Source organism: Montipora capricornis, chromosome 5, assembly GCF_036669925.1.
Source record: "Montipora capricornis isolate CH-2021 chromosome 5, ASM3666992v2, whole genome shotgun sequence".
NCBI classification, from domain to species: Eukaryota; Metazoa; Cnidaria; class Anthozoa; order Scleractinia; family Acroporidae; genus Montipora; species Montipora capricornis.
The window spans coordinates 17,721,606-17,741,905 of NC_090887.1; the positions used below are offsets into that span (position 1 = coordinate 17,721,606).

General features: G+C 38.4%; 1 protein-coding gene across 4 annotated transcripts in view; it reads right to left on the reverse strand.

Annotated features, from left to right (window-relative positions):
* Nucleotides 1-19,373, reverse strand: part of LOC138049730 (mitogen-activated protein kinase kinase kinase 3-like) — a 22,245-nt gene extending 2,872 nt beyond the window's left edge. Inside the window, exons 1-21 of one of the 4 annotated variants that reach the window (XM_068896141.1) lie at nt 19,232-19,373; nt 18,847-18,975; nt 15,725-15,828; nt 14,162-14,205; nt 13,374-13,473; nt 12,312-12,521; nt 11,671-11,708; nt 10,790-10,976; nt 8,857-8,895; nt 8,035-8,094; nt 7,776-7,840; nt 7,210-7,295; nt 6,107-6,193; nt 5,222-5,431; nt 3,723-3,784; nt 3,381-3,467; nt 2,517-2,642; nt 2,092-2,221; nt 1,293-1,363; nt 1,012-1,115; nt 548-712 (exon numbers count right to left, since the gene is read on the reverse strand). In XM_068896141.1, coding sequence (XP_068752242.1) covers nt 548-712; nt 1,012-1,115; nt 1,293-1,363; nt 2,092-2,221; nt 2,517-2,642; nt 3,381-3,467; nt 3,723-3,784; nt 5,222-5,431; nt 6,107-6,193; nt 7,210-7,295; nt 7,776-7,840; nt 8,035-8,094; nt 8,857-8,895; nt 10,790-10,976; nt 11,671-11,708; nt 12,312-12,521; nt 13,374-13,473; nt 14,162-14,205; nt 15,725-15,828; nt 18,847-18,850 — 1,979 coding nt within the window. In that variant the 5' untranslated portion in view covers nt 18,851-18,975; nt 19,232-19,373. Of the gene's footprint in view, nt 1-547; nt 713-1,011; nt 1,116-1,292; nt 1,364-2,091; nt 2,222-2,516; nt 2,643-3,380; nt 3,468-3,722; nt 3,785-5,221; nt 5,444-6,106; nt 6,194-7,209; nt 7,296-7,775; nt 7,841-8,034; nt 8,095-8,856; nt 8,896-10,789; nt 10,989-11,670; nt 11,709-12,311; nt 12,522-13,373; nt 13,474-14,161; nt 14,206-15,724; nt 15,829-18,846; nt 18,976-19,231 lie in introns of all 4 variants that reach the window. The other 3 variants (XM_068896140.1, XM_068896139.1, XM_068896138.1) reach the window with 3 other exon arrangements.
* Nucleotides 19,374-20,300: the final 927 nt, after the last annotated feature.

The window sequence follows — 20,300 nt, forward strand, 5'->3', positions numbered from 1 at the left end:
GATTTTCAAAGTGAAAGATCGTCGCAGTTAGCGGAAATAAATAAAGGAGTTGTTGTAAAGAGGTCTAAAAAAATCAGGCTTTGCACTGCACACTTTGTGTACCACTTACTGAGCTATCAAGGGAGGGCAAATTGCTGCCAATCACACAGTCATGGAGTTCGAGTCCTGTTCAAGACTGAGATTTTTCTTTCATGCTTAGTTGCGACAATTCCTTCAGTTGTTTCTGCGACGCTTTTTACATTAGAAAATATAAGAATCATCGAGTTTGTGCTGCCTCTTGACCGTCAAGGACACTGCCTTTGTTACAATTCGATGGCAGCCGGCTACTTTTTTCGGCAGTAATGAGGACGACGATGCCATGAAAATTGTGGGAAAGACGGCCTTACTGGCTCAGTACCAAGTGAAAATCTTATAACAATTAAAGCTGAGGGTGGTAACCCTAACCCTCCACTCCCTTCAGCCTCCACCGACCCATTCCGCCCACTTCATGGGAAACCCCCCTGCAGGCTCCAACGGTTAAGAGCAGCGCTTTTAAAATTTCACTCACTTGGTAAGCGTGGATTGCACGAAGTCCCTGGCATCCTCTGACAAATCAAGCGGCAACTCAGGTTCAGTGGGTTGTGTTGCAATCTTAAAGAGAGCTGCCATTGGCTCAAATTCTGACCATGGAGGCTTAGTTGTTAACATTTCCACAACAGTACAGCCAAGGCTCCTGCAAAAGCGAGGCACGGCGGGCAAAATGAACAACAAGAATCGCTTTATCTTTCCATTTTCTTGTTTGACAAAAATATTTACAGTTACGGTGAGCTGTAACAAGAGCAAGAGCTTGGATGTTGTATTCCTTGCACAAGCCGTACAAGGAATCCAGCATTGTTGTGGTAAGCTTTAGAGGACGAAACAAATGTTAGGAAACACTGCCTAGCAATATTGAACACCACTGCAAATAGCGTAACACCTCTAAAGGAGACGACCAATTTATATGGCACAAAGTACCACACACTATCAGCTCACCATATGTCCGCTTTCCGGCCATATCCCTCGCCATTTATAACCTCCGGTGCCATCCAGTATGGCGTGCCATGCACAGACCGAAAGCCTGTTTTACTACGAATGGTCTGAAAGAGAAACAAAAGGCAAAAACACCATTAGAAACAAACAAATTTTTCGTCGCACTCCATGACAATCTTTGTTGGTTAAACGTTGGTGCTCTACTTAAAAAAAAAACATCGACCAAAAGGAATCCTTGCAAAAAAAAAGACCTGCTGTGTCAGAGATTTCAAATACAAAAGTACCTGCAGTCTTTTCGACGCCCCAAAATCAGCAAGTTTTACGTTTCCACGTAGATCTCTAAGTATATTTGCTCCTTGACAAGAAATGAAAAAAACGAAAACGTAAGAACTTCCAATATGTTCCATAACTACACGGTCAGTAGACTGTTAGCAGTCCCTTCTGAGTCAGTCGAACCGTCCGCTTTAGTCAGTCACGCAAGCGACATCTCGCTCTACCACCATTCTCTCCTCGGCTCGCTTGCGAGACTGACTAAAGCGGGCGGTTCGACTGTCGACTCAGAACGGACTGCTAGCAGTCTACATGGTCAGGGTCATCCATTGCAAATAACAGGAACCGCAATGCGACTGCTTCGCATGTACGCGTTTTTTTTCCTTTTTCCATAAAAACAGGCTTAAGCGCTTTGTGATTATAGTCGAACGAAACGCATTTCTTTTTAAGTGACTTACCAACGTTGAGAGGAGTTGCACGAGAAAAAAAAGTAAGTTGCATAATCTATCAAATTTAAGAATGGCACAGGAGAAAACAATGGTTGTGGTATTTACAGTAAAATGACGTTGAGACAATAAGGTCGATCGCTCTGAGCAATCGTTGAACACGGCGGACTAGAGAACTACATGTACTTGCCTTTACAACATGAAGCATCACGCGCGAGTTTCACGCGAGGCCAAGAAGGGTCTACACTCACGCGCGCTACGCTTTTCTTCGCATGCACACAACCCTACGTTTTGATATTAAAAGGCGTCATCATCTTATATTTAGAAACCAAACGAATACGGACAAAGAGAAAAAAAGCAGCCTTACCTTTGATGTCTCTATGAACTATAAGCGTTGTGTGTAAGTAAGAAACTCCTTCAAGAATCTGTCTCGTGTATTTCCTCGTTAGGCTTTCGTTCAGAGCCCCGTGTTGTTTTATATGTTCGTGCACTGAGCCCTGAGGTAAATGAACCAAAAATACTCTTCAATATCCCAACCCGACAAGCTATCCGTTAGCTGAATATCAAGTCGTTCGGTTTCTCCAGAAATGAGGTTTGCCTTCTGCAGGAGAATACTCTTGGTGCAAATAATTTCACACATGTCATCTCCCATTCCATGTCCCTTCCAGGCAAACCTCAACAATGGAAACACAATTTCGCATTGATGTGAAACTCGAGAATTCTCAACCAGCCGTAAGTGATTCACTGAGCAGATGAAAATTACTTTTTCTCGTACGAAAAAAAAATTCTTACCCCAGGCATATATTCCATAAAAATGTAAACATGAAGATCCGTTTGTTGAGTTCCATAGTACAACACAATCCTCTCGTGTTGGAGGTTTTTCAGCAGGTCAATTTCCGCTTCAAGTGCTTTTACTTCCTGGAACATTGACAGTAATGCGGTCAATTTAATATACTTATAGAGTTACTGATGCACGAGTCGCAATTAGCAGGCTGAAATAAATGCATCTTAAACACAAAGACGCACTATAAAAGGGGACGCTTCGCGCACTATTACGTTTGTCCGAATTCATTCATTTCTTATTAGATAACTATCCAACATGGTGATCAACAAACAGCAACTCAGAGACGGAAGCCTGAAAAGATATTTCTATCGCGAAACAAGGGAATGGGGATTTTAAAAAAACAACAACAGATTTATGACATATTACGGACACATTGCCATCAGGTACTTTTTTATTTAACAAATTATCACAGAGCTCTTGGCTGCGTCCACGGTTGATTGATAAATCATTTGGCACCACGCCTGTTATAGTGCGTCTTCGTGTTTAAAATCATGATGACATCTAAAGCGAGCGGGAGAAACTTCTCCTACTGATTTACTAGTATTCTTTCAGGCTGTTTTTTTTTTCCAAACACTTGACGTCTTTCGTACTTGGGAATTTTAACACAAGCATTTTTGCTTGAGAGACGGAGAGGACCATAAAAATGACCATTTCCACTTGGAAAACTGTTAGAGCAAGTCGTCTCCTCGCATCTTCTGATCAGAGTACCGAAACCCAGCAATGAGGAGGAGGTAGCAATAAGCTGCCCTCAAAGGTAAAAATCGCACCATGTTGCTTCTGCCTACATCAAGTCAATTAAAATGTGGATATACCTTTTGCGTTGCTGTGTTCAAAAGCCCTACTTCAACTTGTTTGACAGCCAACTCACTTCCTGTATCGTGATCATGGCACAAATAAACCTAAAGAGAGCCAGCACATGAGGATCTTTAAAATACAGCAGACTAACGATTCACCTTCAGTTGGGATTCATGACAGAATGATCACTTTCACGTCCCATGGGTCATATTGGAGGGCAAAACCGTCAAACAAAGGGTAGTCATTCAGTGTTAGAGGAAAAAAGTTACAGGGGAGAAAAGGTATGTTCAGAAGTTGTTTTTTAATCCTTTCTGTCCTGAACCAAACAATATCAAAAGCTGTAGTAATTTATAACCTACCTGCCCAAAAGCCCCTGCTCCAAGAAGTTTGCCTTTTGTCCAGTTTATGGGAACTTCAGGCACTGCAACAATACAAACAGAAACTATGTCTTACAGTAGAAGTCCTTATAGGAACACAAGAGTTCCGTCCTGTGCATGCCCTTAGGGAAATGTCGTCCAATTCCCGTACAAGTCGCTTTATCCTCGCTTCGTCCCTCTCCATCCAAAACCTTATCCTCCAATCTATTTTTTCCGTGGTCTAATCTGTCTACCCCATATACATAGTTTCATCATCCTTTCTCTTTCCACAGTGAGTTACAGGCAAGAGTGAGTACGTTTCTGCTCTATTCTTATTTCCGCGCGTTATTGTCATCTGTGCAATCAAAAATTGAGATGCAAACCTTAAAATGTCGACTATTATCTACCAGAAGGGTTTCAACATAACTTAACTTCGCTCGCCTATGAGGTTTGACTATCGTTAGTTCTTGCTATCAACGAGTCAAAACGATTTCTTGAAATTTAAGTTTCTTACGTCAAATGCAATTTGTTTGAGGGCATTTTCGTGCAAGCAAGGGCTGTCCGTTCAAATTGGATTGACCTTACCAGAAAAGGAACGACTTATCACCCATAAACCGTACACCACGATCTATTAGAAAGGGAAGTAACAGGAAAAGCTCGTTGTCATAAATTTGCTGGAAAGACCACAGCCAATATTTTCTGCAATTTGGGCCACAGGAACACACCTTTCACTGTAAGTAAGGAGTTTGAGGAAGACAGCCGGCGTCAACTAAGTAAAACGTCACTTCAAAATCTAACTGCACAAAGTACTTCGAGATTGCTGCTGTCACTCTTAGGCAAATTAGTATGTATGATTTTGAAGTAAAGATAGAGAATGAACTGTTCACAATTTTATGCTCAAGTTGTCGTCAAAATCCTAAATTTGGTTATTTCACAGTGTTGTTTGCAAAATACGACAAAGAACTGTACTAAACTGCGTGCTGCATGATTACTTTTTCCCTCTTCAATAGACGAGTTCACGCTCTTGAGTACATCATGGGTAATCAGGGCAAGATGGAGAGAAATTCAAAGGTTTGTAAGGAAGTTCAAAACGATGAAAAGTGTTCATAATATGCAATTGTTTTCCAAAACAGAAGGTATGCGCTCAAAGGTGCGGCAGAATAAACTTGGAGAGAATGGATGTTGTAGAAATTATTTTATTAAAAAGAGTTTGAGAGAATGTATGGAGACAAAAAAACAATATTTAGAAATTCCAAACAACGGATCTCGGTTGTGAACATGACTTATTTGTTTGGTTTATGAAGGCGAAACTCTATAAAGTAGAGTCATGTACAGTACATTGTGTATACTTTGCTTCGAATTTCCATACAAACCTTTGAATTTCCCGCCATGTTGTCCTGATTACCCATGATGCAATCAAGAGCGTGAACTCGTCTATTAAATCAAATTACTGTCATTGACTTAGTTGTTGTTCTTGTTAACACTACCGAATTCTCCCTCACCCTTGGCAGTTGTTGTTGACATTTCCTTCAGCTTCTGCACAGCAAACTCAAGTTCAGACTCTCGCCTGCGTCTCTTTGATCCGGTATCAATATCCGCAAGGAGACCACTGCTGCCACTGCTGCTACTCGCAGGACTAATCTGCTGATCTGTTCTCATTGATGCAGGGATTGGCTTTCGGGAATTTTGAGTTCCATTATAGATCTGGTTTCCTGAAAAAGGTCCTGAAAATCGGTTAGTAAAAGATTTATATTCTTAGTAATGTTCAAAACCCAAGCTTTAATTATTAGAATTTGACGGAGCCCAACACTGCCTTATAGCATTCACAGTATGAAGCCGTTGTTACACGTTAACACGTTTAGCTGAAACTTGTGTGCAACGGCGCTTGCGAAACAAGTTTCAGGAGACATTGCACCGTGTAACATGGTCGATATCGTAAAACCTTTTTGAACTTTCGCTGCGAAACAAGTTTCACGAAAAGTAGAACTGCTTTCTGCCTCTGTAAAACCGCAGTGGTGATAAAAACAGGAGTTTCACTATGTAACAGCACTTCGTGAAACTGGTCTCGTTCGTTCTTGTTACGCTACGCTGCGCAAGCCAATCAAATACTGGCTAAGGCCACGTAAACAACATTTCGAGACCAGTTTCAACGTTCCCAAACGAGTTTCGACCTTTTATGTTACGCGGTGCAAAGCTTTTTTTGCATTGCCGTTGCACATAAGTTTCAGCTAAATGTTTCAACGTGTAACAGCGGCTTGAGTGACTTCTTGCACACTGCATGCCTCCAAAGTCATCAAGAATATCGCTCCCCAAAAAGCATGATTATAACGATACACTTTTACTTTTTACGCTCGTTACAAATATATTCATCAGGGTAAAGTACCCACCATCATGGAATTCACTATTTGCACTTCCAATTGTGTGACTTCTACGCCTGGGATAGGTGTGGGCTTTTGAGTCAGTTATGTCTTCTTCTGTAAGAGGAGAAATTTCAGTTGTGAAGACGCAAAATCATAACATTGATGGGTCAATTTCAATTAAACAAACTTTCAAGTTATTTCATAACGGTTAAACGATGATGAGGTTAGAAGAGTCGGCAAGAAGAACTGATTTCAAAAGAAGGCAATTTTGGAAAACAAATATCAATCTTTAAACAAAGTGAAGGCTGTTGACATTTGAATTCTATTATTTTGATAATTAAACAAAATACGTTTTATTTCAATTATGCCTTTATTACCGAACCGGAAAATGAGGCTGAAAGTTCACCTTGTCTTGCCTCAAACTTCAGTGTTTACTCTATACAGCTATTTTGAGAAACGTTGTCAGAAAAAGTGCACGCGACAATCCTGAAAGGTATTGTGGGTGATTTTAAGTGCACTGTTTTTCAAAGAAATTTAAAAGAATCGTACGGGAGGCCACTGATATATGTTTGGGAGTGCTGAAGGAAAGTAACAAAACTAGGTTCGACAGCTACAGTCGTTAGCAACAGTGTATTGATCATATCGCATATTACCTTTCGGGATTGTCGCGTGCACTTTATTCTTGACAAACTTTCTCGAAATAGCTATATACATATTAGTGAAAACTACCTGTTCCAGGCTCTCAGTGGGTCAGGACGAGTGAAATTGTGGCGAGGAGCCTGGAACAAGCTAGTGAAAACTGGATTAGATAGTGTTATGATTTACAGGAAGATCTGTAGGAAAACAAGGTCAATAAAAACTTTACAGCAACTTCAAACTTGACTGATCTTTATGAAGCACGGATCATTAGACCAATGAGTACACTGATTGATTTATTGAACAAATTAACCTGATTTTTAGTCACTAGTGGATCTGGTCACAAATTTTCAGCTCCACTTAAATGTCTTGAGACTGCCCTGCTCTTAGTTGTTCCTTTATCAGTAGTTCCTGATGCACAACATTCTCAGTTTTGCTTACTGAAATAATCGTTCCGTAGGGCATATTTATTAACGTGTTACAGTCAACTATACCTGAGGAAAACATTCCTGCTGCAAGAACTAATGAGCTGTTTGAGGCTGATCTTGTTGAGTTCTGAAATGACTGCATTTCCCCACCACTGAAAAGAGAGAGAGAGAGCAATTACAGCAATTACAACATTTAATCTTTAAAAATACGCTTTCTGTTATATAGCCTTCCAATGGTGAAAGAAAAGCTGAAATTGACCTTGTTGTTTTCCAAACACGCTGTCTTTCTTTTGGCTAGCTCCAATAAGAACAGCATTTAATTACATAAGAAAAGCAACAAGGTGTGTATCGAAAGATGGACACCCAGTTTCCTCACTGCTACCTGCAGGTCACAAGCTTGCCTAACCCTGAAAACGTGCCCTTGTGTTATCATTGTAGAAGTATACATGCATGATTACATTTTGGGTAAACTGTTTGGCACTGCTTGAAAATAATGCTATTCCCTAAGAACGAGCCAAAGTTCATTGAAAAGATGAAATAGTTTGAACAAAAATGAAATCATTATGGGTTTGCGACAGCTTTAAACAAAAAGAAACTCCAATAGCAAAGGGAAAATGAAGAGAAAACAGTACCTGTCAACTGAAAATGATGATCCTCTCCATGAGCCATCAGAACTTGGACTGGAAACAATCCTCACCTTTAAGGAGGGCAACAGAATGATCAAAATTCAAACTCCATGACAACAAGATCTTAAATGAAGTGCAACCTTAATTTAATGAAAAACTCTAGTGCTGTTGTGGTGCACAAGGGTTGATGACTGACTGAGACGTTTGATGAAGATTGTAGACTGACCTCCGACACAAAAACAATGCACCACTCTACGTTTGTTACCTGACTGTGTGAGAGTGGGTCAAACCAGACATTGGTTGATCTCTGGAGTCTGGGAAGAACCTGGAAATTCAAGCAAACAAAAACAGAACCATGATAAACTTGACGGACATCTTGGAAATACTGGAACTGTAGCATAAATATGGGTTCCAGCAACTATTTCTTTCAATTTTGTCAAATCAATATTGTCCCTGTTACCTATAGCATCAGATTATTTCACTCACTCATGGCAGACCACTGAGGTGAAAGGGCACGAATAATCACTATCACAGTTTAAACCATTTTTCATAACACAACAAAGTACAACATGAGAACCGCACATTGCTCAGGATAAAGAGGCAGGCCTTTTATTAAGCCACGCAATTTTCCCTTATTTAGCCTTATGGTCACTTATTTTCATCACAAATATTAACAATAAAAGGTTACACCATGTTTAACCAATTGAATCCTGGGAGTAAGACTTGACAGATTTGACTGTCTAATGCCAGAGGATTTGACTTGTCAACTAGGGGCATCTTAGAGCCCCTGAGGGGTCAACAGGTTAAATGACTTTATAGCACCATCATCAAATTTGGAAAATTTTCCTCTCATTTGATAATGGTGAAACAAAATGATTGACACCTTGATAACCTTTTATTTTGAATTCCTGTAAATGAGTTTTATAAAATCCAACTCGATTGGTACTAGTGCATGATCATTAAATAATTATTGCAATAAAAATGACAACCACTACAGCACTGTAAAATCCTAACTGATGGCAAATGATATTCCAGTCACCTCCCATACAGTCATAGTAATAACAATATTGCTTTTTCCAATACATACCACGTGATCTTGGCTTTCCGGAATGAATTCTCCCTCACCCTTCAAAGAAAACAAAGAGCTTGCTCATTCAATACAGTTGACATAGGACTAAACTCAAAATTAGTTTGTACACAATGATAATTAAGTTGCATGCAAGGTTGGTTTTCTGAATTGGTCACCCACACTGTTGACTTCAAATCAATATTGATTTTCCGATGTTTTTCTCATAGGCGCCCCAAGCTTCCTGCGAGGGAAAGCCTACAAAATGATGACGTTACCAAACAAAGACAGACAAAGACTCGTTACCAAGCCACAAACAAAATTAATACTCATAACCAAGCGGAAACTGAATGGTCACCGTGTGGTGTTGTGTGTGGAAGAGGATCTTTTTCATTGTTTTAGTGATTCATTTGGGACACTTACAGCCGCATGACCTCTCTGGCAGCGCTTCAATTGAGTGGCAAGCGGATTGAAATGAAAGAAAAATCTTTGCCTGTGAATTCTACGGTGGAATTTTAACTGCAGGAACATTTTAACCAGGAATATTTGACTCAATTTAGTGGGCTTGTGAGAATTCAGTGTTCAGCCTTGGTATTTCACTGTAACTGTTGACAATCGAGGAACTGATAATGGCTTAATTTGCGTCGAATCTGGAAAAAACACACAGGAAGGAGGCAACCCACAATGGCAATAAGGTTAGGAATTTTATCGTAAAATTATCTTTTCAGGTCTTTTATCCAGATTCCCATACAGATCCTTATAACTTTGTCGGCTTTCCCTCACAATGAGCTTGGGGTACCAGTGTTTCCCTTACCGAAGTAATGCCGCAACGTAATACGTTAAATATTTTTCGACTTTTCTTCGTTCCGAAGGGATTGATACTCGTTGCAGTCGTCAGCAGGTGTTACCGAGCCATTGCTCAGTGGAAGACTAAACGCGCTATGTGTGTTCAAAATGACTGCGAAGAGACAGTTGCTCGTCGATCCGCCAAGTTCACAGGCCCACTCTTATTAGCAAAGGAGCACGCCGTGAGATTGTCACGGACAGTAACAACTGTGTTCACCTAAAGCAAACTACCGCTCTTTTAGTTTGTTATTATAATTATTATTTCATCACTCTATTGGTTAGGTATACTTGTAACATATTATTTTAAAAGCTAAAGGTGCTTAAATGTAAAAGACGGGGTTAAAACAAATCGATAGCTGTGTTTGCAAAGTTGAGAAATATCCAGATGTTTTCGGTATCACCTTGTTGAAGTTGAATAGTGAAGCAATCCTTTGCGATAAGAATCAAACACAAATTCACTCTTTCCAAGCTAAATGGATATCCTCTGTTACTTCATAGGATTTTAAAAACATCGTAAAAAGTTAAAAGAAGCTGAAAACACCCATTGGCGATTCTTTTCACCTGGCTCTTTTGCATCTATTAAATGCGACTAAATACAGCATGTTTCATGATCCATTCCAGATTGTATGAAAGTTTGAAAAGTTTTGGAAACAATCCTTGTTTTCAGTTATCACAAACTGAGGCATTCGTAGCTGTTTATACAGTTGAGGACTCTTCAGATATTTAAAAATGACCTGGAGTAGCCTGCCAATGATAACGCATTACTCTTAGATAAAAATGTAACACCAATTCAGTCATTATTTCCAAACAAGATCAGAAAGCAACTGATTGCAACAGAACTCCCATTTTGTAAGCATTATATCCACGACTTCTTCACAGTTGTCCTTTGATTATTTTTCCATGCAAAGAAAATGTTTTGACTTGTTCTACAGTAGTTAGTCCCAATAAAACATTCCACTGACTCAAACATAAACACCAACACAAGTCAACAATCACCTTCAATCCTCAAAGTGAACTGTAATAAAATTACAACCAAGGCTGGTGTGGAAACTGTATTATATTAGTAGCTTAAAATCACAAGCATCAAAAAGAACATGACAGTCCTTACCCTGACCATGTGAAAAGGTTGTACAGGGATCTGATGATCTTGATGGAATCCTGGAGGAGGTGAATTACGACCTGTGGTATGAATACTGCTGGATGACATGTACGAGATGTAGCTGTACCTTGAGAGACTGGGAGTGTTGGGTGGGTCCCCAGCAATGTAAGCAATCTCATCTGGTGTTGACTGTGATCTAGAAAGATGCCTAATTTTATTATTAACATAAATTCTAAATCAACAATATTAGAACCCCAAAATTCCTAACAATTACTTCACTTTGTTTCCTGCATTTTGCAAAACATCTTATTTATGGGGACCAGGTACAGGGAAAGGGGAAGTCAGGATAAGACTGAGTCAACGACTTTGCAATTCCAGTGGTACAGGGATGGCGCAGTGGGGAGAGCACTCCCCTCCCACCAATGTTGCCCGGGTTCGATTCCCAGACTGCACGTCATTATGTGGGTTGAGTTTGTTGGTACATGTAAAGCAATACTATTTTTATCTAAACACCATCTGTGATTCCTCAAAAGTCAGTATGTTAAATACAGCTAATCCTGCAACATGCAAATTGTACAGTCAAGTACTGTTTATATCTTTTAATCGAAAAAAATGATCAACAACATTCTCTTCCCTTAGATATTTTGCCTTACTCAGTAACCTTGAATTCTGTAAGTTTCTTCAAGTACAATACAGTGACAGTTTACAACAATCGAGTTTCACATTTTGACTGAACCTGAATTGGATAAAATTAATGATACTTCACTGATCTTGTGATGAGCATGACTTGAAGTTTGACCTTAATTTTGCAAATAATCAAAACTAACTAATTAATCTCGTTACAATGCTTGTTGACCAGTACGTAACATTTGGGACACTAATGACCTTACCTATTTCCCAAGCCATATCTAGTTGGTCGTCCTCTTTTCTAAGGTAAAGAAAAGAAAACAGTCAAGTGTTTAATAATTTGACTTAATGTGACATGAGACAGAAGATGCAAAGTTAAATTATTGTCTCTTAAACATTACGTTATTTTAAGCCAAGGAATAGTTAATTCTCACACACTGAATGCCATTCGTCTGCCACACAAGAAACAGACACGTGATAACCTAACTCAGGCCCAGCCCCCCTTCACTGTGTGAGAACCTCATTTCCCGCCTCTTTTGCAAGCTCAGCCGGCGGGAAAGCCATTATATCAATGCAAGCATGGCAATGAGTGAGGTACAAAAACAGAAGCTTACAGGTTCAGGTGTAACTTGAAGCATGCAGTACCTTTCACTGTGTGTCATGCAGGGTGAAAAGCAAACTTGCAACCTGTATTTAAATTTTTCCATTATTGAAAGCTACATGTAGCTATCAACTTGCTGAAAGGCTTATTACCTACTCTATACAGTGTAAGTAAACTTTATGAAAAAGCTAAAATAAATTATTAAAAAAAAAACTCTACTCTGTACAAAAAGGATACTTCCTGTCACCCAATCAAATTAATTACATAATAACCCTATCTAGGCTTTAACCATGTTTTACTTACATAAAATGGCTTGCTTGCAATACCAAAGAGAGATCCAATTTTGGGATTACTTGGGGGATGCATTCCTGTCTTTTGCTGGCAGGAATTCTCCGTAACTCCATTAGGCAATGACAAGAGAATTCTCAGACTTGTAAGGTGCTGACTGCGATCCAAAATCTCAATAGCTTTGTCAAGGTCTGACTGGTTTAAAATAGGAATTGCATTTGCAATCTAAGGAGGGGAAAAAGAAGTTGGCTCAAAAATTGAAGATTAACCTTAAAATGCTAAGGGTGCGTTTGATTGACCATATTAAGGAATAGGAATACATGGAATAGAAGTTAGAAATCCTTTGTTCTTATGGAGATTCACACGAAAATTGTCAAACACTTGCTAAAATGCTACTTTAAACATATCTTTATCATCCTTGTTGCTTCAAAATGCCAGATATACCGTTTTCAATCATCACTTTATATATTATTCCGGAATAGGGGCAATCCAACACGCCCTAAATATAACAATAATAATATTATTACTACAATAAATTATAATATTTTATTATTTAAAGACTCCATAGATGGTTTTCACAGTGACTTCATCAAATTCTAAATTCAAAACGGCGAGGTGCTTTGAATTTGTATCTTTTGGAGGTTGAAGATGAGCTAGCAATAAATCTTTTTGCAAGTTTCGAGTTCCATGACATCTTTCATTTTGAAAATACAGCATTTTGAATTTCCGAATTGTCACCTTGCAACACCATGATACAAAGTTATTTGGCTGAAAAAAATGTTTAACCCATTGACTCCTGGGGGTTCTCCACTGACGAGTAAAATAGACCGGCATTAGACAGAGTAAAATACTAATAATGGCCGGTTTAGCGGTGAATGGGTTAATTACCCACTGAAGTGTTTTCCATCCCAACCCTTCCTACACAACTGCCATCCAACAAGCCTCTTTACCCATCCCACACACAGCCAATCCAACATTTCCTGAGCCAACTGCTCTCTGACTCATAGACAGGCACTGACAATACACGTACATGTAAAATGACCAGAAAAAGTACAAATAGCAGGATGTACGGTGTACCTCATTTACCACATAATTCATAGAGAGTTCCTGTCCATACGCTGTCTTCACTTTTATCAGCAGTTCTGTCAAAATGACAGGTCTGGAGAATGGAATAATTCTGTGGAAATCAAGAATGGCTTAGGTTAGGGTTACCCTAACCCTAACCCTAACTAAGGTTACAGTAGTTGCGGTAGCTGTGTCTGTCTGGTGTATATGCCTCGATAGGTAGGATGTTTTTGTGGGAACAAAGGAAACTGCAAAAATGGATTCAGAGTGTAAACTATTGACAATAAGAAAAGACACTAAATTCCAGGTGAAAATGATTCTTGCTTATGGGAATTTCAAATGCCCCTCATCAGGAGGAACTCACAGACAAAGTAACAGCTCCAAAAGGAAGTTTTTTTTTTTTTTTTTTTTTTAACAAGTTTATTGACCATTACACATGTTACATACCAAAAAAGAAATAACCGAAAAGAAATGAAATATATATGCAAAGTGATACGAAGTGATAAGGTCAAAAGGGAAGGTGCGAACGGGACACGAGGACCCATGCGAGGCACCGCCCATGATATAATTAAAACACGATTAAATTTAAAAGACACTAAAACTAGGGATGACAGGGGCAGGATCGTACAATTGACCAGGTACAGGCCAGAAATCCCACCATTCCCAATTACATGTAGGAGTCACCAAACAATGCTTGGGAAACTGTACCTACATGTTTGTGTACTACATCTTGGGCACACAATAATGTCTGTCTCCCTGTACTCTCTAACAAGAAATAAAATTAATAATTCAGAGGTTACCTCTTTTCTCCCCTGAACTCAAACTTGATGCGCACTGTGTTGGACTAAAAGAACAGAGAGAGATGTAATGCACTTTATTCTTTCTGTCATTTAGTAAATAAACCTCAGTGGTAGCTGGCATGTTGGCTGACAATGCCTGCGGCTGAGATGCAAACCTTTGAGAGTAAAATTAAATTTCGAGGACAATCTCTTAGCCAAGGACATTATCAGCCAACATACCAGCAAGCCAGAAAGGGGTTTATTTATTTTATAACCCTCCCATTAATTTACATATCAAGCAAAAACCCACTCGTAAAAAGCCAGTGTTGATCTGATGGTGATGCTTTGTGTTTTTTCGATGGACTGTTCAAAATTTGGCAAGAAAGAAAGCGTGTCGGTCTCTGGAAAAAAATCTAATCAATTTAATTGTCAATGCGTGTCAAAAACTAAAAAACTAGGCAGTTTTTTGCTTAACTGAGAAAGAAATTTCAACCATGAAAGGACAGAATGTGCAAAGTCTGGATGACTCCTGTCAGTGTTTTCCAGTGGAGCTGTAATTTTTCTCTCCCTAGACCGGTTGGTTAATTTCATAGTTCGTAAACACAGTGTATTAAATTCTCTACTCTACAAAATTACTCGGTTAAAGTTCATGTTACCGTAGGATTAAGCCTCTAAAGTCTGCTCATAACTTTTCTTCAACTTCAAAGACATTGAGAACATATTTTTTTACTTTCTTGTACATTCTGGAACACCATTTGCAACCACCTTTTTAATGTCACACCACTAGACTCCAGAAAACAAGTTTGTATTTTTCCATGTAAAATGAAAACTCTTCTGCTGCCTTTTCTCCGCTGGCATGGTTTCTTTTCAACAGACATGATTGCTACAGCAATTCACAGGGTAAATATCCATGCAAACGGGGGTTTTTGCATGAGAAATGTCCTGTGAGTTTGCACCATGAGACATAGATTAGCCAAATTGACCAAAAATTCATGGGTTATAAGTTGCGGTATACCATAGTACAGTGTACATGAACCTCTGCTATCAATAAATTAAATGCTGACATGCTCAGAATACAGATGTGTAGTCTGATCTCTGTCCATTAAAGAATGCCCAAACAACACTAAAATCGGGCATTTTTGTTATTATTATTTTTCTTCCTAGCAATTTATTTTGTGTGGTCAATAGAATACATGTAGAAGCCATGGTACATGTGAGCCTGCCCCAGAAACTGAAGCCTCGTACATACTCTAAGCACCCTGTGCCTGAATATGTAGCAGATGATTATTTTTGTTGCTTATTGGCTTTCAATAACATTCAAGCCACAAAAAGCCCTTTCATTTTTAACACATTAACAGCTATTAAGCACCCCCAACTGGAAAGTAAAATCTAAAAGTCTTAAACTCTCAGGTGGGAAAGGGTTATGAAAAAATGCAACATGAACATTGTCAAATTTGCTGTGGATCAACAAACTGTGATTTATCATTGATAAGAAGACATGTACTGTAATACTGAGGTCCATTTGATCAATTTTCTTTTCCATTAAGAAATTATTTCTGCATAAGGAACAACCAATATGATTACCTTGTGTTCAGGCATGAGAAAGTTGTTTGTATTCTGTTGCTTTTGACCATGTGATATCGTTGAATCACTCCCAGGACTGAGGTACCCACTCTCCAAGTCATCATCTGTCAAAAGAAGAGTTTTTGTAGTATTACACAATGTACAAGAAGCAAAAGAAGAGCCCAAACACTTCTCTTAAGGCAGAACTCATATTTGCATTTTAGTATTCTCTCCCATACAGTCCTTGGACATGGAATAGGCAGGATCAAACCCTTTTCTGAAGAACCTTTTCTGTGAATAATGAAGCACAAAATAGACGACAAGCTTTCTTTCAAGTAATTCTTCACTGTCACATTTCCACTTTTCTCTACCTGAAGACTGTGCTGAGTTGAGTATAAAATAAATGTAAACAGCCAGACAACTGAGATGCAACTTCAGTAAAGACAGATGCATTCAAGGCCTTCGATTCTTTCAATGTTTGTTAAACCCATACATAATTTGCCATTTGGTTTCATTGTTGTACATAACATGACATTTAGTAAAATATTGGAAACAAAGATCTGACTGCGAAAGATGCAATTGTTGTTGAATACCATTACTCGTCGCTTTCAAGATTACAGATATTTATTTTTCACTGCCTGTTTTGTTTATCCAATTGATGTTCCATTCTTGAGCTCCGTAAGAGTATATTTTGTTTTAAGTTCCACCAAAACACCTTTCGCGTAACAATGACTTCGACGCCATTGCAGGTGAATTAAATATTCTACTGTGTCCACCAGATAAATCTAGGCATTTCTACTACCCCCTTAATCCCACCAAAAATATGCCCAGAAGACTCTACACACAAAGACAATACAGGTCATTTTGTTGTTTACATTAATTTGCAACCAAACTAGGCCATTCGTTTCAACCTACATGTAGGTCAACTTGTTTCAACCTAGATCAAGTTTAGGATACTTTTTGTATTGGTAAAACAATGACCTGTGACCTGTGTTTTGTACCTGCTCCAAATTGACCTATTGTAGGTTAAACAACTTGATCTACTGTAGGTTGAAACAAGTTGACCTTGTCTGAAACAAAATGGCCTAGTTTTGTTGCAAATTAACCTAAGGAACAAAATGACCTGCAACATACACATAAGCAATTCTCAACTAATCAGTCATGGGATTTTGATGTCAAATTCAGGATCACAAAAAAAGTAATAATTTTTCTCAGAAACTTTAATTAATTAATACTACTACAACAGTACTACTACTACTACTACTACTACTACTACTACTACTACTACTACTACTCCTAATGATGATGATGATGAGACTAATAATAACAATAATATCAGGAAAATATATTTTTTTCATTACTGTATGTAAGTACCACTCAGTAATGCAATAATTCCTAAATATTTTACATGAAAGTGCAGATATAACAAGAGTGCAGTCTGTGGTCTTATTTAAGTGACATCCTAAGATAATCATTATTTTTCCCTCTCATGAGGTATACTGGGTCAAGTTCACATCGGGTACCTCATCAGAATCAGAATAACTTGAAACCTCTTTTGTCTGAAAATTATTCACTCAGATAAACAGGGATTATGATTTTTTAAATTCCATTTTGTGGTAATAAATTGTCATAAAATAACACTGACAGATGTGCATTCATAAGGATCAACCTATATACAAAACAGTTTCAGTTTTAAAAAGTCCAAAATTTTAGCTATGACACACAAGAAAAAATTCTCCTTAACTACAGGTAAGCATGTGTATTGAAGAATGTAACAGTTATCAATTTTTTTTTCTTGCTGCTGTTGCTACTAGAAAGCAGTCTAGTGTCAAAGACAATAATACTGTGATTGTTGTACTAAACTGTTATGTTTCAAGACTGATGAATAAGAAATCCCACTTTATTCCAGACTTAATTCAATATAGATAGATAAAAGAAATCGGTGAAGACTACATGTAACAGCTTAAGGGGAAATCTTGTCAAAGCAAACTGCTGTTTACAAGAAATTCACCTATGAGCAACGTTTTTGCCAAATATGGAAGCAAGATTCTCTCTTCGGAAAATAATTACGTTAATGGAAGTTAAAAATTTACCTCTTGAGAGCTTCATGAAGACTCGCTGATTGCACAGTTTATACAAACAACACACACGAAGTCTTTGATGCTTTTTGGAAAACATAACACTTCCTTTTCAAGCGAGCTAGCTTTGGTCATGTGACCAAAGCTTCTCAATGAATTCGATCCGTGATCAAAGTTGCTTCGATTTGAGATCTCTTCAAGTCTAAACCCTGTAAAACACTTTTGCACATTAAAATGGTTTTATAAGCTTCGTTATAACCAAAATAAATTTATTTAATACTCAATGTCTGAAACGTGCGTTTCCTAAAATAAAAGCCACCACAGAGTAAACCAAGACACAAACCCTCCTCAAGTCAAACTCCTGCGGCGGGCAGTTTTGTTCATCTGCAAAGCTGCTGTATTTTGTTGGCATAATTTTTGGGTATGAAAAAGTCGTCATGGTATTAATTAGTTTGTACATTTTTTCACGACATCAAATTCTCGTGAAGTTCTGCAATTGACACGATCGTTAAACTAGCCACAATACGAAACCGACACAACTGCTTCTCAAGTGATTTTCTAAGTCGTGATATCAAACTAACAGTCTGTTAATATCAGCGTTGTATTCAGAAAATGAAGTAGAAATTGAAAACAAGCTATGATCTACAGACAGCTCACAGCGAAGAATAAAGCTAAACAAACTTCATTTACAAACCAGTGTAGGTTTGAAAAATACTTATCTCTAGGTGATTCGATAAAGAGAGCAAAACGAACACTTAAAAAAATACCCGAACAGACAAATCATCATAACAACAATATCACGACTTGTAGTCTTCGTTTGATAATGGCAATAGACCGACGACCAGAAATATGGTGTGTGTTGTTTCAATAGAGTGTTAGCTAAGGAGATAGGCCGTTTGTTCCAAACAAGAAAAAATATTTTCATTTAGAAATATTACAAGTGCAAAGTTTACATTCCATGGGAAAGTTTCCCACGTTCTGGTGTTCAGACGGAATGGCCGGTGCCTTTACACGACCGCTGTCGGAATTACTCGATAACAATGTAGATAAAATATGCCTCCTCACCCATTTCATATAATCCTGTTCTCAGTGCGATTTAGTATGTTAACGGGGAATTTTTCACTCCAGTACACTTGATTGCACACACAGATCACTTCATTGACTTCGGCTGGATCGCCGATCTTCGATGAGAGCCTAAATGTACGTAAAGAAATTAACAACCCGTTGGAGCTGAAATTAATTATTGTTCTTTCATCTTTCACAGAAAAAAATAAAGAACAGAAGCTTATAGAATGACATCTTAAAAGTCAGTGAAAGGCAAAAAAAACAAAAAACAAAAAACATTATGCTTATTCAACCTGAAATAAAATAGCTATGTATATGATTAGTTTGGACCTCAGCGACTTCGAGAGCCTTCGAGGTTGTAAGCAACAAAAGATCAGGAACCTACGTGGATCAAATATGCCACCTCGAAGCGATAACGATTCTCGTCTCTGCATAACTATTATGGCTGCGGAAAGAAGATAAAGAATCCATGATTTGCTTTCAAACCTTGGCTGATAGAAACCCTCTTCACAGCTCGCGGAATGATGTCTCGCGCCAGTCTCAATCTTTACAAACTACACGCGGTCAAACTGGTCGGAAAAGGCAATGGACTTCCAGTCTATTCTACAGGGCCCGGTTGTTCGAAAGCCGATTAACGTAATCCAGGATTAGCGTAAGGCTATCTGTGATCAACATAAGAAAGAAAATATAAATATTGTGCCGGGTTCAAGTTTTCCATAGAACGTGTGATTTTGCTCATTTTACCCCGCGGATTTTCAGAGAACAAGGAAAAACTGTTCAAAACTTCAAAACGCGCGTGCGTAGCCAACTCTCGTTAACGTGCTGTCATAGATGGCTGTTCACGACCGTCTGGAAATACCCTGTGCTATACGCCTTGGGGAGTCAGGATGGAAACTGATAATCATAACGTCTTCATTTATGCGATCATATATTTTTGAAAGTCTACGGTGTATCGGCCCGGCTCTTGCTCCAAATATTTTAAGCAAGAGCCGATACAACGTAGATTTGATTTTAGTGATGTACTATATCTCGGCTGGCCAAACCAGCCTTCTTCAGGTACAATGAGAGTTTACATTGAATTGCTTTTATGTACATATTTATAGTAAATGGATGTTGACGTAATACTGGAAAAAATGTGATAAAACATGGCAGTTACAACGAATTTGAATTCAAATACTAAGAGTAACGGAAAATAACGGAAATAACTATAAATAATAAACTGAAATCTAATACGATTCTTCGCGGATATTAAGACCGTTGGGATCAATTCCGGGGATCAATTGTCCTGCCTTTTGAAATTAAAAAAAGCTTCCCTGTCCTTACGGATCGAGTCTCTGTTAGAAAGTATTTTTTCGATAGGAATTAATTGCATGTCCTTAGAGATGTTGCGGGGAGTGAACTGCTACTGTAGTAGGTTTGGATTTGGTGTTAGCGTTATCTAAAGTGCGGCGGTG